Source organism: Ambystoma mexicanum, chromosome 6q (assembly GCF_040938575.1).
Source record: "Ambystoma mexicanum isolate Mex_15411 chromosome 6q, UKY_AmexF1_1, whole genome shotgun sequence".
Lineage (NCBI taxonomy): Eukaryota > Metazoa > Chordata > Amphibia > Caudata > Ambystomatidae > Ambystoma > Ambystoma mexicanum.
Window position 1 is genome coordinate 239,182,867 of NC_090937.1, and position 15,365 is coordinate 239,198,231.

A 15,365-nucleotide genomic window follows, 5' to 3' on the forward strand; every position below is an offset into this window, starting at 1 on the left:
ATTTCCCGCCGGCGGTAATAGCGTGAATTTTCGGCGGATTTCCCCCCAGCCAAGAGCTGGGGCGAAATCCGCCGAAGCCCTGATTCGGCGGACCATTAAATCCGGCGGTAATAGCGCTACCGCCGGATTTAAGGGTTATCGCCAAGGTCGTGATCAGGCTATATGTCTACACGGTAATGCTTGTTTTAGGATATTAGTTCTACATTATAGACAAGCTATTGAATATCCTCACCTAATGTTGAAGAGCTGAAACATATTGGATGTTTACTTGTTAGTTTTATTGGAAGTAAAAGATATGTTGGGCATCATTACTAGATTGCCGCTGTGGTAAAAATGTGGCGGTAATACCGCTATTTCTGCATTACCGCACTACCCAACTACAAGTTTGGCAGAAGTCTGGAGTATTCGCCTACAGCCATGAGCTCAAGGTAAGTCTTCCAGCTTTCCACCAAGTTTTGCTTGAATTATGGCAGCAAAATTACTGCCACAGTAATTCACCAAAAATGGCCCATGGACTCCAATGGACTCTGAAAAAATGGGGACTCACTCTGCCACCAATACTTGTAATCTGGTGGCAAATCCGCTGGACCAAGTGGTAGTAATGGTAAGTCTGTTGGGCAGTATTCTGGTGGATTTACCACCAGAATACCACCCAACTTGTAATAACCCCAATTGGGGCTCATTCCAAGTTTGGCAGTGTGGGAAAACAGTGGCAGTAATAACGTTGCTGCCACTTTTCCCACACCGTCATACTCAATGGGAATGGGGATGTACCGGGTCTGGGTTCCCTGAATAGGGAAATACCGGGCCCTCCAAGCTTCAGAATGGCCCGGTATTTCCCCATTCAGGGAACCCAGACCCGGTACCCGGTATGGGGGTAGCCATGCCGGAAATAGCAGCATGACTACCTCCATAGCCGTAATGAGGCCCAATGTCTGGGTCTATTTCTGTTATCCTAGTGATTGTCAGAATATTGTTGTAGAATAGCTTTACTGTGACTGATGCTTTTCACACCACCTTTCTGAAAATGACAATCCCCCTGCACAATGCTGGATTCACAGTGAAAACACTTACTTGCACCTCCCCTGGCAGTATCCCTGCATTTTCAATCTCACCGACTGCTGGGTCTGGTCCCATTTGCCACATGACTTACCCTCCAGGTTCCCGATTGCAACCATCCCCTTTCAGTGGGGGGAATGTCTGTTTGCCTATCAAATTGGTTACCCAATCCCAAGGACCAGGACCCTGTGTAGATGCTCACTCCCATTTGGGCTTTACCGGTCCCCTGAATGTTCCCACCCCAGACCAAGTGCACACTAAGCCAGCAGCACTCCAACTTTCCCCCCAGCAACTGGTCTTGTATGCTACACCAACCCAGGTCCTCTGTTCTTGGAAACCAGCAAATGTCATTATTATGTGTCCACCAATTCCAGTGTAGTGTGACATAATGTTATATTTGGTTTTCATCGTCATTATTTATTTTCCATGTATGATACATATTCTGGAACCTATTTCATCTGTGGGGATAAAGCTTATCCCTGGCTACCCATGAATGGGTGCGGGAGTTGTTATATGGGGTGTAATTTGCCCACAATGCGTCATAGTCCTACTTTTCCTGATCCTCTCTATCTCAGGAGAAGCACCTCCCTGAGAAATCTTTGCTGCAGGGCTGGGATATCTTATACCATCCCCATGGATTAACAGAGACCATGTGACCCAATTGTCGCGGTTAGTAGAGTATATTTCAAATGCTACTGTGTCCTCCATGAGCCAATCCAAAAAATGGTGCTGCAGAATCGTTTGTATCTAGGCATTGTTCTGGCCTCACAAGGAGGTGTCTGTGCAATTGTGAAGAGCAAGTGCTTTACTTTCATGCCAAATTACTCAAGCAATATCACTGACAGTGTCACCCACATTTGTCACACTGTAAACCTCCTTCACACCAGTCCGGAGGATTCCTGGACCCTTAGGTCTTGGATTGAAGGCTTTTTGGGACCTTTGGGTGCATCTATTGGTCAGCTTGCAACATTGTTTCAGTATGATCCTTGCCTTGTCTAGACCACCCCATCCATTGAAATGTCAGTGTTCAATGAGTCAGTCCCCTATTCAATAACATCTCCACTAATGCCCTCTATGTATCCTGGTTATCTGCCTGCCTTCATTCCTCAAATTGCATATACAAAGCTTGGTTGATTCTCAAGGATGAACTTCTAGTCACTACAATGCCACGCAGATTGCTGTGCCACCCTAAGAGGGTTCTATGCTGGAAACAACATAGATTATATAGTGGAAACAAGTAGTTTTAAGGATGCTTGAAGAAGCTCATCCTTGAGAATTTACCAGGCTGTGTGTGTGCAATTTGATGGATGAAGGCAGGCCGATAATCTGGATATTAGGAATATTGGTTAGAAGGATTATAACAGAGGTAGTGAGCCCAACCAAGATAGGTAGCCCCCTTAGTTATCATTATAAGGCATAGATTTTACTATTACAAATTGAGAGAGAAAACCTCAGAATGCTTCAGTGCTCACGGCTCGGAAGCATACAATCAATTTGAGATTAAGCAGCATCAATGAAGAAGATTGGCATGTTCCCGTATCAATATATTTGGGGTTTTAGTACAGTGTATGTTGACAGCTATTAATAGCTTCTCCCCTTAACATCACATGAAATGCACTAGGGCTAAGCTGATACACTACAGAAGCCTATCAGGACCATATATGACCTCTAGAGAATCCAAGGACACATTCTTAAGGTACCTGATAGATGTCCCAGATGTGGACCTAACAGTATAAATGCATGCACCTTCCATGATCTTGCACTATGTGTGAAATATCAGTAGGGGTTATCAATCCCAAATTAATTTCACATGAATGTTCTAAAAGAATGGACTTAACACATATTTCTTCTCTATTACATATGCACATATACATTCTGTATGCATATATTTAAACATGTGTAAATATGTAGCATGGCATTGTCTTTTCATTGCAATGTCACAATAACAATGAGAGAAGGGATGTTTACAATAATTACCTTGGTGCATAACACGTCTAACAACAGAGAGGTAGTGCTCGGGATCCTGGTCAGTGAAGATTTCATGGCAAACTCTTCCTATGGGAACAAGCTCATATAAAGCGTCCGAGTCATCTACTCCACAAAGCAGGATGACCACACAGTCCGGTGGATGAAGGAGATGAAGCAGGAAGCTTATCTTCATGTCGTCCAGGTCAGTAAGAAGTCTCTGTGATAATATGAGCAGCTTACATCGAAAGCACGCTAGTGCGGGCAAATGTTGGTATGATGAATCCTCCAAGCTGTACAACCGAATCTCCTTCACTAGATTGTTTTCAAAAATGGATCTTAGGTATGAAGCCCAATCTTCGGCCTCTTCTTCAAAGATCACCAGCAGGTCTCCCGCATGCTCTGGAAAAAATGGAAATTGTTGCCTCGTTATTACACTGTTTAAAAAAAAGTGTTTATTCAATTTTGGTTGGTCAACATGTGCAGAGTCACCCCCAACAGAACCCATTCTAGTTACATACATCTTAAGTGAGCACGCAATGTTGTCAAACGTAAGATATACATTCGAAATGTGTACAATATAATTCACTGAACTTACAGTACTTGACATGGGAACCCACATATGGCTCTGAAGCCCCTTCACACCAGTCACATCCTGTGCATATCTGCCCCTGAGTCATGGTTTTGCATTCTATACATCTGTACCCCCGCCCCTACCTCAGAGGGCATCAGATCTGAGGGCGCAAGTCCAACACCTCATGCCATACCCCGTGGCAAACTCCTTCCCCCTCAGATCTCACTTACGGATTCACTGTCAGTTTCGGCTTTGGCCCATTTCTGCATCACCCTCATTCAAGAGTTAAAGAGGGGACCCCGGCTGACTTCCAAGCCATTGTGATGGCTCGTTTCACCAGTATCAATCTCAGAGAAACCAGTTTCGTGAGAAGATTGTTCCTTTTCCCCCCACTTCCTGGGGTGCAGTCCCAGCTACACAGCATAATGCAGGCCTAATGATGAACAGCCTATTAGATAGCACAGATAGTTAATTGCTTGCCTCATCTATCAATATAATTCTGCATCAAGTAGATTCAAATTAAAGCAAGGCATGCAAGCTTACTCATTTAACGCAGACAAGTGCAAAGTCACCCATTGGTGGATAAGCCTGCACTAAGCAGAAGCGCTACACAACTCACACAGGAGATAATTACATGAGAGAGCAAATGAAAGCAGAGGCAAAATAAAGGGTGGTGCGTCGAGAACATATCTCCTAGGTGTTACACCTTGGTGTTAATATGAAGTCAAGTGAATCGAGTCAATGTGCTTTCCGCTTGAGGATCTGGTAATGGGATTTAGAATTAGCAGTCCGATATTTGTCCCTTTTGTGGTCTGTGATGTTGTTTCATATAGATTGCACTGGTGACTGGCCAAATCTCACTAGGATTATTCATAGGATAGGTCCAGAGAGTCCAGCGAGCCTTAGGTTGCAGGCACCCTAGTTTGTTTGATGTTCCTGGGATTTCTCATTTCAGGAGTCATTGAGTAGACAAACTTGTGATATACAGAGATATCATAGAAAATGTTCCTTTAACTGAGTAGGAACTTGACTGTGGGAACACACACAGGACCAGAGCACATATTCACTCAAGCATGTATAGGCAAAGTTGTCACATATACAAAAACCATAGTGTATCTTACAGCCATCCAAAAGAGGCAAAGTAAGTTTTGAAAAGTACCCAACCAGAGGCAGACCTGATTTGGTCATTCTAATCTTGCACAATACAATATCACGTATGAATGTAACCATCCCTCTAAGACAGGTAGGATGTTGAACCATTACATAGTAATGTACACATGTGTAGTCAATTCGGAGATAGCCTATCCGCGAGCAATATAATTGAACCAGAGACACACTGGCATGAATGAGTTAATTGACAATATTTACAAATGCAGCAACTGACCGACAACGTGCAAAACATTTCCAAATGATTAGCTAAATGTTTAGAATAGTCTGCAAGAAGTAAGAAAAGGCTGGATGCTTCTGGGAAGAGCCCCTTCTTGTGTAACAGACAATTCTCTAAAATAGCACAGCAAAGCTGGAGACTATACAGGAATTCAATTCATTATTTTTTGTAATGATGAACCAGCACAGCACGTCATATGCAGAAAATGCACGTTTTTCTATTTTGAACTGATTTATGGGCCACATTGTGTGTGCATACAATCCACACACTCCTGCATAGCTGATGTGCCTTGCTAGATCAGTGGAGAAGCAAGGCTGTGACGTGCCCCTAGCCATCTGCACCTATCAATCCCAGACAAGTGAGTGACCACAATCCAAGAAATCGTGGCACAGCAAGAGAGCCTCCATCGAGAAGTCACCAGTACTGCCACAAGAAGTCACTGTGACCATCGGTGGAAGAAAAGAAAACCTCTTCACAGCTGTGTATGACTCGTGCAGAATCCACCTGACTTCCTATTTCTGCCCATGGGAAACAGAAGTCAGCGTCTAAAAACAACCTTCTGACCTTGTACCTGTGTTTGCAGCTGGACATCATCAGTGAGTGCCAAACAGCAGTTGGGCCTTTTTTCAACACAGCCAAGGCAAGATTTGTTTCCAAAGCAGGAGTTTGGCCTGTCTATAGTTTGGTTTTATTGATATTTTATTTGTATCGCACTCATACACATGTTTCAGAGCGCAACAAGGCAAGGGAGGGGAACACGGGAGAACAAAAACAACAATCTTATTAGGCCCAGTGACATTGAGAACGCGCAAGTGCAGGGAGAGGGAAGGGGGGAAAGTTCAGGGGGTGAGGGGGTAAGTGGAAAGTGCTGAGCATAGGAATGAAAAGCAAAAACAAGAGGTAGTGCAGCCAGCAAGTGGCAAGTGCTAGGTTTAAGGCACAGACCGGGGACGTCTGATAAGTGCAAGGAAAGGGGGTGAATGTAGGGATGCAGATACAGACCCAAAGTGCAAGCGTTGCTAGGAGGCAGTGTTTTAAAATAATTAGAAGTCAGTAGTTTTCTTATCCTGTCCCCTGTTTTGTAGGCGGTACATAGGCGCATCATAGGGTTAGACGTTGATAGAAGGAAGGGACATTGAGAACTTCATCCTATTCCTTCCTGTCTTCCTCCACAGCCTGGTCACTGCTGTTTTTGTATCTCACAGCAGTCCTTGCCTTTTTGAAAAATACTTCTGCCCTCAACCACAGTAGTTTTATCCAAAAAACAGGTGGTTGCTCCTGTTTTTGGAAAACACTTTGTTGGCTTTCACTAAATCCCACTACAGTTGGTTTTGCCTCAATTTTTTGTGTGTTAAAAAGTACATAGAGTAAGGGCAATTCCCTGTTAAACTCGCATTTCGCTCTCTTATTTTTGTGAACTGTAACAGTATTCCCCCATCCAAGAGAAGAATGACCTGGTTTGCCGGGATGGAGTCTACGAAACCAGTGAACCAACCGGGGAGCATGCACTGAGGAAGCAGGTTTCCAACTCCGGTCAGCAGGAGAGTACCCCTTCCAATCCAACAGGTACTGAAGATGGCCGTGGCGGTAACGAGAGTTACAAATGTCGGACACCTCGAACTCGGGGCCGGAAACAGTGTCCACCGGAGGAGGACGAGGAACAGTGTTTCAACTGAATCGATCAGTAACATCCTGCTTCCATAGAGATATGTGGAAAACAGGATGAATTCTGGACCAAGATGGAGGAAGCTGAAGCAAAAAGGCTGCTGGTCCCCTGGCAGCCAGAACCATAAACAGACCAAAGTACCTGGGCGATAACTTAGAAGGAACCAAATGTTGAGGCAAAAAACATACAGGAAGCAAGTCAAACCTTATTGCCTGCTGAGAAAACAGGAGCAGGTGTATGATGTTTATCAACAAATTGCTTTACCCGGTCCTGTGTGTCCGTCAAATCGATGGCAGCCAAATCGTGACCCTGTTGGATATCTGAAACCAAGGCATACACATCTGGGAAGCAAGTGGAAGATGGGGTTATAGTTGGAAAACAGGAAAGATGAAAGCCATAAGTACAAATAACATAGGACTGGATCACAGGGAAGCATGCTTGGTGTTATTGTAGGCAAACTGTGCCAAGGACAATAGTTCCACCTAGTTGTCCTGAGCGGCGGAAACAAAACAACGCAAGTACCCCTCCAAAGTCTGATAACGCCATTTGCGCTCACTGTTAGTTTGAGGATGGAAACCAGAACTCAAAGCCTTTTCAAACTGTAGAATAGAGCAGACTTGTTACCATTAATGGGATGTGTACTGAAGACCGGGTCTGGAACAATAGCATCAGACAACCCGTGGTGAGAAAAGATGGTATTGATGAAGATCCTTGCCATCTGAGGAGCAGATGGAACTTTAGGCGAAGCATGAAAGTGGGCTAACTTGGTGAAATAATCGAGAGCTACCATCACCACATAGCACCTTCAGAAGGGGGAAATCCACCACAAAATCCATGGATATGACCTGCCAAGATTTGGTGGGAATCAGCATCCTCACTAGGTGTCCCAAATGAGTTTTCCTTGGAGTCTTGGTCTGTAAGCAAATGGAACACGTCAAAGTGTAGTCACAAATGTCGTTTAGCTTTGTGGGCCACCAAAAGAGTCTAATAAATCCAGGGTACCAGCAACACCCGATGACCGTCTGCCACTGAATCGTGGCACATATGCAGGGCGTCATGTTGGAGAGCTGAAGTGGGATGAAAAACCTGGTTGCCCTGAAAGTAATATTCCCCCTCATGTACCAGATCAAATTCGACAGCCACATATTGACATAAAGCAGTATTAGCCGACGTTTCTCTCGACACGATGTGAAGGATAGCATGGATAAACAACGCTTTAGGGAAAAGACATTCTGACTGAAATAGAGGAGAAAAACGAGTATCATTCCTGGATAAGGTATCAGCCTGAAGGTTAACCGTACCCGGGATAAAGGTGAAGGTGACGCTCTAGGGTGAAAATAAATGAGCCCATCTGGCTTGATGACTATTCTTTGTCTCTGCATATTGTAGGCTTTTTAGATTCTGATGATCTGTCCTAACGACCACTGGAAAGTTTGCACCCAACAAAAGATGACTCCACTCCTGAAAGGCTCTTTTGACAGCCAGGAGCTCCTTTTCCAGGAAAGAATAGATTAGCTCAGATTGAGAGAAGGGCTTTGACAACTAAGCCACTGGACATTCCTGTCTGTTATCCGAAATATGTAGCAACACTGCTCCCAAGGCAAAATGTGAAGCATCTGGCTCCACAATGAAAACTTTATTCTGATTGGGTGACTTCCAAATAGGAGCTGAAGTGAACAGGGTCTTAAGATTTGTGAAGGCTCGGTGAGTCTCGTATGTCCAAATAAAAGGAACCCCTTTTCGCAAATGCATTGTCTAAGGAAGGATAGCAAGCAAATAATTGGGTATAAATTTCCAGTAGAAATTGGAAAATCTTAGGAACCGTTGCAGTTCTTTCACTGTGGAATGAAGGCGGCCAATCCAACCCTGTAGACACCTTCCCTGCATCCATGGCCATACCTTTGGGTGACAGGACATAGCTAACGTAAGTAACTTTGGATTGATTAAATTCACATTTTTCCAGTTTACAGAACAGATGATGTACCCTTAGTCAGGGCTTTAAGTGGGCCGGGGCCTGCCGGGGCTGTGCCCCGGCAGGCTCCGAAATTTCGTTTTGAGGCGGGGCCCTGCCGGGGCCCACTAATCTCCCCTGGCAGCCCCGGCCACTACACGAAAAGGCATTTTTTTCTACAGCCTGAAGCTCTCGCTCGTGTGCGAGAGCTTCAGGCTTCAGAAAAAATGCCTTTCAGCCATAATGGTGGCGCCGCACCTACGAGGCATCCCTTTAATCCAGTGATGCACGAGGGCCGGCGCCACCATTATGGAGAAAACGTGAGGCCGCTGAAAGCAGAGGCCTTGCTTTCTAAATACTGAAACTCCCGCGGATTCGCGTGAGTTTCAGTCTTTAGGAAAAAGGCCTCTGCTTCCAGTGGCCTCACCCTTTCAGCCTTGATGGTGACGCTGCCCCTCCCCAGCTGGCGAGGGGCAGCGCCACCATTAAGGCTGAATAGGAGAGGCGCTGTCCCCTGCCAGGCAAGCCTATAGAATAGAAATGCAGAGATCAGCACCCTCTTCCCCAAAGGGGAGAGGGTGCTAATCTCTACAAAAGGCTGCCTGGCAGGGGTGCCAGTAGCCCATTGAGCCGGGGCTCGTCAAGGGGGCGTGGCCTAACGGGCCATCAAGGCCCCCGCTGTTAGGCCACGCCCCCTCGATGAGCCCCGGCTCGATTTGTAGTGCCACTTAAGGCACTGCCCTTAGTCTGTCCAACACGGTATGGCCATGAAGGATGTGTTTAGCAGGATCACGAGACAATACAGTATATCGTCATGGTTAACAATGACCGAGTGCAATAAGAGATCAGAGAAAAGGTGGTCCATGAACTGTTGAAAAATGGCCAGGGCATTGGATAAAATGCCCAAAAGGGGTACGGAATGCCGTTTTCCACTTATATCCTGCTTTAATACGGATGCAATGGTATGCCCCCTAAGATCTAATTTGGTGTAGACGGATGCACCCTTAAATATCTCCAGAATATCCAGAATCAGGGGCATAGGGTAAGGACTTGGATGGTTATTCTGTTAAGCCCACGAAAGTCTGTACATGGACGAAGCTTGTCAGTGTTGTTCTTGGAAACAAAAAACAACGATGCCACTGCTGGGGAGGTTGATTCAGTGATTAATCCATTCTGTACATTTTTGTGTAGATAGTCTTTCAAAACAGTCTTTTACTTTTCTTAAAGGATGAACGTTCTACCAAAGGGAATCGGTTGATTAGGCATGAGTTTGATAACACAGTCATCCTTATGATGGGGAGGTACATCTGCATATTCCATTGTGTAATGCCTATAAAGTACAGGTGATATAGAGAGATTGTCAATCATAAGGATAATCTGATAATCTGAGGTTGACCAGGTTGTACAAAAGGCCTTAAGCAGGTTATCTACCCTCATGTTGATGTCACTGAGTGTTTGTAGCCTTTGGCACAGTGATAATGTATGAGCAATGTGGCCAGAGATGTCATCCAGGAATGAATTTGAATAGCCAGACGAGCTGTAGGCGATGGCTAAGATGATGGAAATGTTTGCTTTGGAGTGGGTTTAATTGTCACATGTTCCAGAATTGGTAAGTGGCGGGGAGGATTCGGAACCAGCGTTGCTTTGGTGATTAAAGTGACATCTCCTACTACCTCGTATCTACTATTTCTGATGTTAAATACTGGGGGAGAAGAATGTTGAGGTTGGGGAAGCAGTTATCTGTTTACCAAGTTTTCCTGATGTTAGGATGGTACAAAGTTATGATTTTCTATGCAAGTCCGGATGTTGGAGTTACTTTGTTACAGTAGATTGGGCATTTTTCAAGACATGTTCCTCGTTTTATTTTATTGGCTATTTCTAGGGGCAAGGGTTTGTTTTCCAGGTCTTCCACTCAGGTTTGGGATTGATGGTTTGAACGTTGGAGATTCTTGTGGCGCCTTGCTGGTCAGGAACCTAGAGAGTTGAATAATTTTCATCACACATCCTTTTGGAAAATGTGTTACAAATCTGGGGAATTAGAAATGTCAGGAGGCCGATACTGTGGGCACATTACAAGTTGGCCGGTACACAGTAAAAATGCTGGTAATAATGCTTTCCAGCACTTTTACCGGACCCCCCCAACTACAAAGTTGCCGGTAGGAATGGAGGATTTACCTCCAGCTGGAAGCTGGAGGTAAATCCAACACCCTACTGACAAAATACTGCCGGTATTACCAGCACGGTAATACTGGCCAATCCCCACTTAGAGTCCTATGGGACTGCATGGAATGGGGATTTACCGCCCTTACCGGCATTTGAAATCTGCCTGTAATTCCGGCAGACCAAGTGCTGGTAATGGCAATTCCATTTGCCGATATCCTGGTGATAATACTCATAATGAGGCCTATGTCTTTGATCTTCAGGACATCTTTGTATTTTGAATTTTGTGACTAGCTGAAAACATGTCAATTTTTAATGCATGGCTAATTTTAATTTGTAGACCGAACAGTATCATGCTTCTTCATTGAAAAGTTTCCTCTCTAATGTTGTTTGATTAGATGACCCTACTAACATTGCTTTTCGTACATCACTTGTGTGCGCCAAATGCCCTATTCGTGATTTATTAAAATATGGAAATAACATAAAATAAAATAACTGCCTTGAAATAGACCAGCTTCCTTGGACAAACATATCACTACTGGCAACGCGAAATACAATTTTAGCATTTCATATAAAATCTGTCTGTTTTAATGTTCTGTCCTCCAATCACGCAGAATTGCAACATGGAGACATAATGATGAGGAAGGATGTGATTTGATATGCAATTGGTGCAATTGTCTGCTCGCTGTTTGTGCCAAAGAGCACTACGGTGATTTTACAAGACTGATACGATTTCCAGCAAGTCCAATAAACGCAGGATCCTTATTGTGCTTTGTAAAATATCACCTGAAGTACATTGGAAATGAAAGGTGTCTGAAAAGCAGTTTTACATATTCCAAAGTAAACTTAAATATGCCAATGTCATGGAACGTGCTGCTGATATTTAACATGCTACCACATGCGATTGTCACTGAGTGACTGTCTATGTGATACAAGGTGTGCAACATAAATTGAGCCAGGTACAAAAGACGCTCTTTTTGAATTCCAAATCCACAATGACATTTGATCTTGCAACGCACTGACAAACTGAGGACTCCTATGTGACATTCCCATGTTAGAATGCAGGTGTTAAAAAAAGCTGCCAGCAACATTCACTTTTACCACCATTGAAGAGGGGTAAAAGCCGGGGGTATAGATGGGAGGAGGAGCGAAACATAATGGGGATAAAGCTTGTGGAACCCCCTGTTGAAAAAAATAAAAAACGATTCGGATGCCAATGTTGGGGTTTTTACCACTGTCATTTTAAAGCTGGTATTTTCACCTAGAAACGATGGACAGTTACATATGCCCAGGTGTACTCTATGCAATTGCTTTTACTTAATAACAAACAGTGGTGGGCGGGGAAACTGTCATTCATGTATAAGCGCTGGGAAATCTTCAGGTCGTCTTTCTATCTTGACGACTTTAGCCTGTCTTTGATTGCTGCAGAAGGACACCAACCATATAAGTAACCCCTCTCCCTGCGCACAAATGGAAAAGTCCAGTCTGAACTGCTAGACCATGTCCTTGTCAGATGGAAACATATAGAACTCGCAAGACATGCTTAGGATTGCTTGGCCTCGTCACTGAGGTGCAGCCTGCTTCAGAAGACACAGTAAGGGAAAAGACCATGCCCCTTCCCACGTGGAGAAACTCAAAAAAGAACCGAATTTGGAGCTCATTTTATAAGAAAACTAAATTTGACGTTGGGGCTCCTGCAATCCTTAAAGTATGGACACCATTTAATCTTATAACATTGCTTTTTGTTGCACAACAGAGGACGTGCTCTTGTTGACCTTATATAAAAGCATATTTGCAATTAATGCGAATTTCCCTAGTCTCCATCTGCACGCATTTCTACTTTTCCTGTAAACGTCAGACATGGGGCGCCCTCCCATCACTCGTGCATTTATTATTGTGTCCTATGGTTTCCTTAGGCGTTTACTGTCTTTCTTTGGGACCTTTGCTGCTCCGATTAGCTTCCCAGTCGCTTCTTGCTTCGGCCCAATTGCTTTCCTGGTTCTGCTTTCTTTCTCATGCTTCTTAAAAGCACAGTGCTCGCTTGCACCAGCAATTCCACTTTATTATGAGTAGGAACAACCCTCACAGGGGGTATCGCGCATATTTCACTGCCTAAATAACCCTACTCTGAAAACCAGAATGATCAACTTTAGATTGTTTGAATATATGCGTGGTCTCTTAGTTGTCTAATTTCAGTGATCAAAGTTTACTATCAATACTCCACTCACTAATACAATTTGATCAAGAGGGAATATTTAATACCCAGTTAAGTCGCTCTTGCGCCTTTATTATTATTATTATTATGATTATTATTATTATTATTGTATTTATTGAGCATGGACTTGAGTTTTGAGAAGCAACAGAGTGCTTTACAAAGGTATAATACGATACAGACACATAAAGGAACACTTTCCAAAAGTATACAACAGTCAAGATACATAATGGAGCACTTTCCAGAGATAACAACATAACAGATATAAAGCGGGGGACAGGATACAGAGGGGCACAGAGGAGTAGTACAGCTGTAGCGGGTGGCAGGGAGGAGAGAGGTGGGGGTCTTCTAGCGTATCAGTTGGAGCGGGCGGCGACATGATGGCCTAAGTGTTGAAAAGAAAAGACTTCTTGAATAGGTGGGTCTTGAGTTCTTGTCTGAATTGTAGGATTGTGGGGTGAATCTGATGCTGATGGGGAGGAGGTTTCATAGTCTTGCGGCATAGGAGTTACGTTCACCTAGTCTCTGCAGAGGCTTTGGGGCACGGTTGCAGCCCTCCCAGGGGTGAGGTCGCTCGGGTCCGACTTCTCTTTGTGTGCTTATTTGGTGACTGGTGGTAATAGGTGATACTGCTTGCAACTGCTCCTGTTGATTAGTTTTGGTGAGCACTGCGTCCTGCTGCTTCTGGCAGGGGCGCTTGTATGATCTGGACAGAGTTCCTTCACTGGTCCCTTGCACGTGGTAGTCCAGTCTTGCTGTGACTAAGCCACTATACTCCAGGTAAGTGTTCCTGTTTGCCTTTATCTTTCGTCATCTGTTTTTGTTGTATTGTAAAGTTTGTTGTCTTGTATTGCTGTCCGTTCCACTTTTGATGTTTGCTCTTTTGCTTCCTTCCCTTGCAGGTGATGTTGCCGGCCTGACAGAAGCTGCACAGCTCGATGCGGTACCCGGAGGGAATGAAGAACGAAGCTGCAGCTGTACACTAGCTGGTAAGTTGTTAACTAGGGGGCGCGCAGGGTTCAAATGCGGTGCAGCCCTAGGATGGATGTTCTAACCTTGTCTTTCTTCTTCTTCACAGGGTCCGAGTTCGTGGATGTGCAGTGTGGTGCTGCGGCGTCGGGATCAAGATCACTGGATGTCAGGAGATGAGTCTGCAGATGAAGCGATGAAGCAACAGTTTCTTGGAGGTGAGTATGCAGGAGAATGCCTGGTTTCAAAGGTAAGTAAATTGGTCCAAGCGATGGTGAGCGTCACTTTGCACGCGAGTGCACAGTAATGCGATGCACCGGCCTTAAGGATGGAGCAGCTAATTTAGCTGAGCTTCTGAAGCCATGCCCTCCAGGTTCAGCCTGCCTGCCACACCCGATGATTCAGCACATGAGGATGTTCCCTGGAATAAAGGCTTTCAGCTCCTAGAAAGTTCTTGCAAAATAAAAGTACTACTGTACTGAAATAAAGTAAAAGCACTCCTGCACTGAAATAAAGTGTTCCTGCTCACATCTCTATATGAGCCTGGCGCCAAAGGCGCCAGTACTGAGTCCAGCCAGGGCCCCTGTTTTATGGGTCCCAAACGGACATAAGTGAGTCAAGTGACCCATTCCCCCATCACTAGATGGTGTGGTTTTTGTGTTCTGGGGGTCCCAAAGGGACATAAGTGAGTCAAGTGACCCATTTCCCCATCACTAGATGGTGTGTTTTTTGTGTTCTGGGGCCCGCGGGCTGTCGGCGTGTTATAAACACATTGGGCCTCATTACGACCCTGGCCCATAGACATAGACATAGACATAGGGCCTCATTACGACCCAGGCGGTAAGTTACCGCCTGGGCCTTCACTTTACCACCATGGCGTAAACTACGTTTACGCCATGGTGGTTGGCGGACTTACCGCCCCATTCCGTCCTTGGCGGGGCGGTAAGTCCCCAATCCCCATTTACCCTTCCCCATTCCCATTTTTGCCCCATAGGGCATAATGGGAGTGGGGAAGGCGTTAATTACGCCACCGTAAATTACGGTGGCGTAATTAACTCCATGGTCCCTTAGCGCCATGGATTTTAACACCCGCTAAAAGCGGGTGTTAAAAGCTCCATGGCGCTAAGGGACCTCGTAATTGGCGGTAAGGGGTCGGCGCAGCTAACGCTGGCGTAAACCCCTTACCGCCAGGGTCGTAATGAGGCCCATAGACAGTAGGCAGAGAATGCTTGTTTTGTGGTCCTTTCCTTTTTGCAGCAGCGGATTTCAAGTCTGCCCCTGATGTCTTGTGGGATATTAATTTTATTGTCTTTTCATTGGACATAATTAGACTCAGCACTACATCTGCTACTTGACACTCTTTGTAAACTGTCAAGCAGCGATGTGAAACAAACTACCCTGGTTTGCTTTTTGGCGTCTCCT

General features: G+C 44.9%; 1 protein-coding gene across 2 annotated transcripts in view; it reads right to left on the bottom strand.

The window, feature by feature from the left end:
• The window catches only part of BANK1 (B cell scaffold protein with ankyrin repeats 1), a 2,974,928-nt gene that overhangs the window by 2,514,979 nt on the left and 444,584 nt on the right, over window positions 1–15,365 (bottom strand). For both annotated transcript variants that reach the window (XM_069630704.1, XM_069630703.1), the window contains exon 2: window positions 3,037–3,426. In XM_069630704.1, coding sequence (XP_069486805.1) covers window positions 3,037–3,426 — 390 coding nt within the window. The remainder of the gene's footprint in view (window positions 1–3,036; window positions 3,427–15,365) is intronic.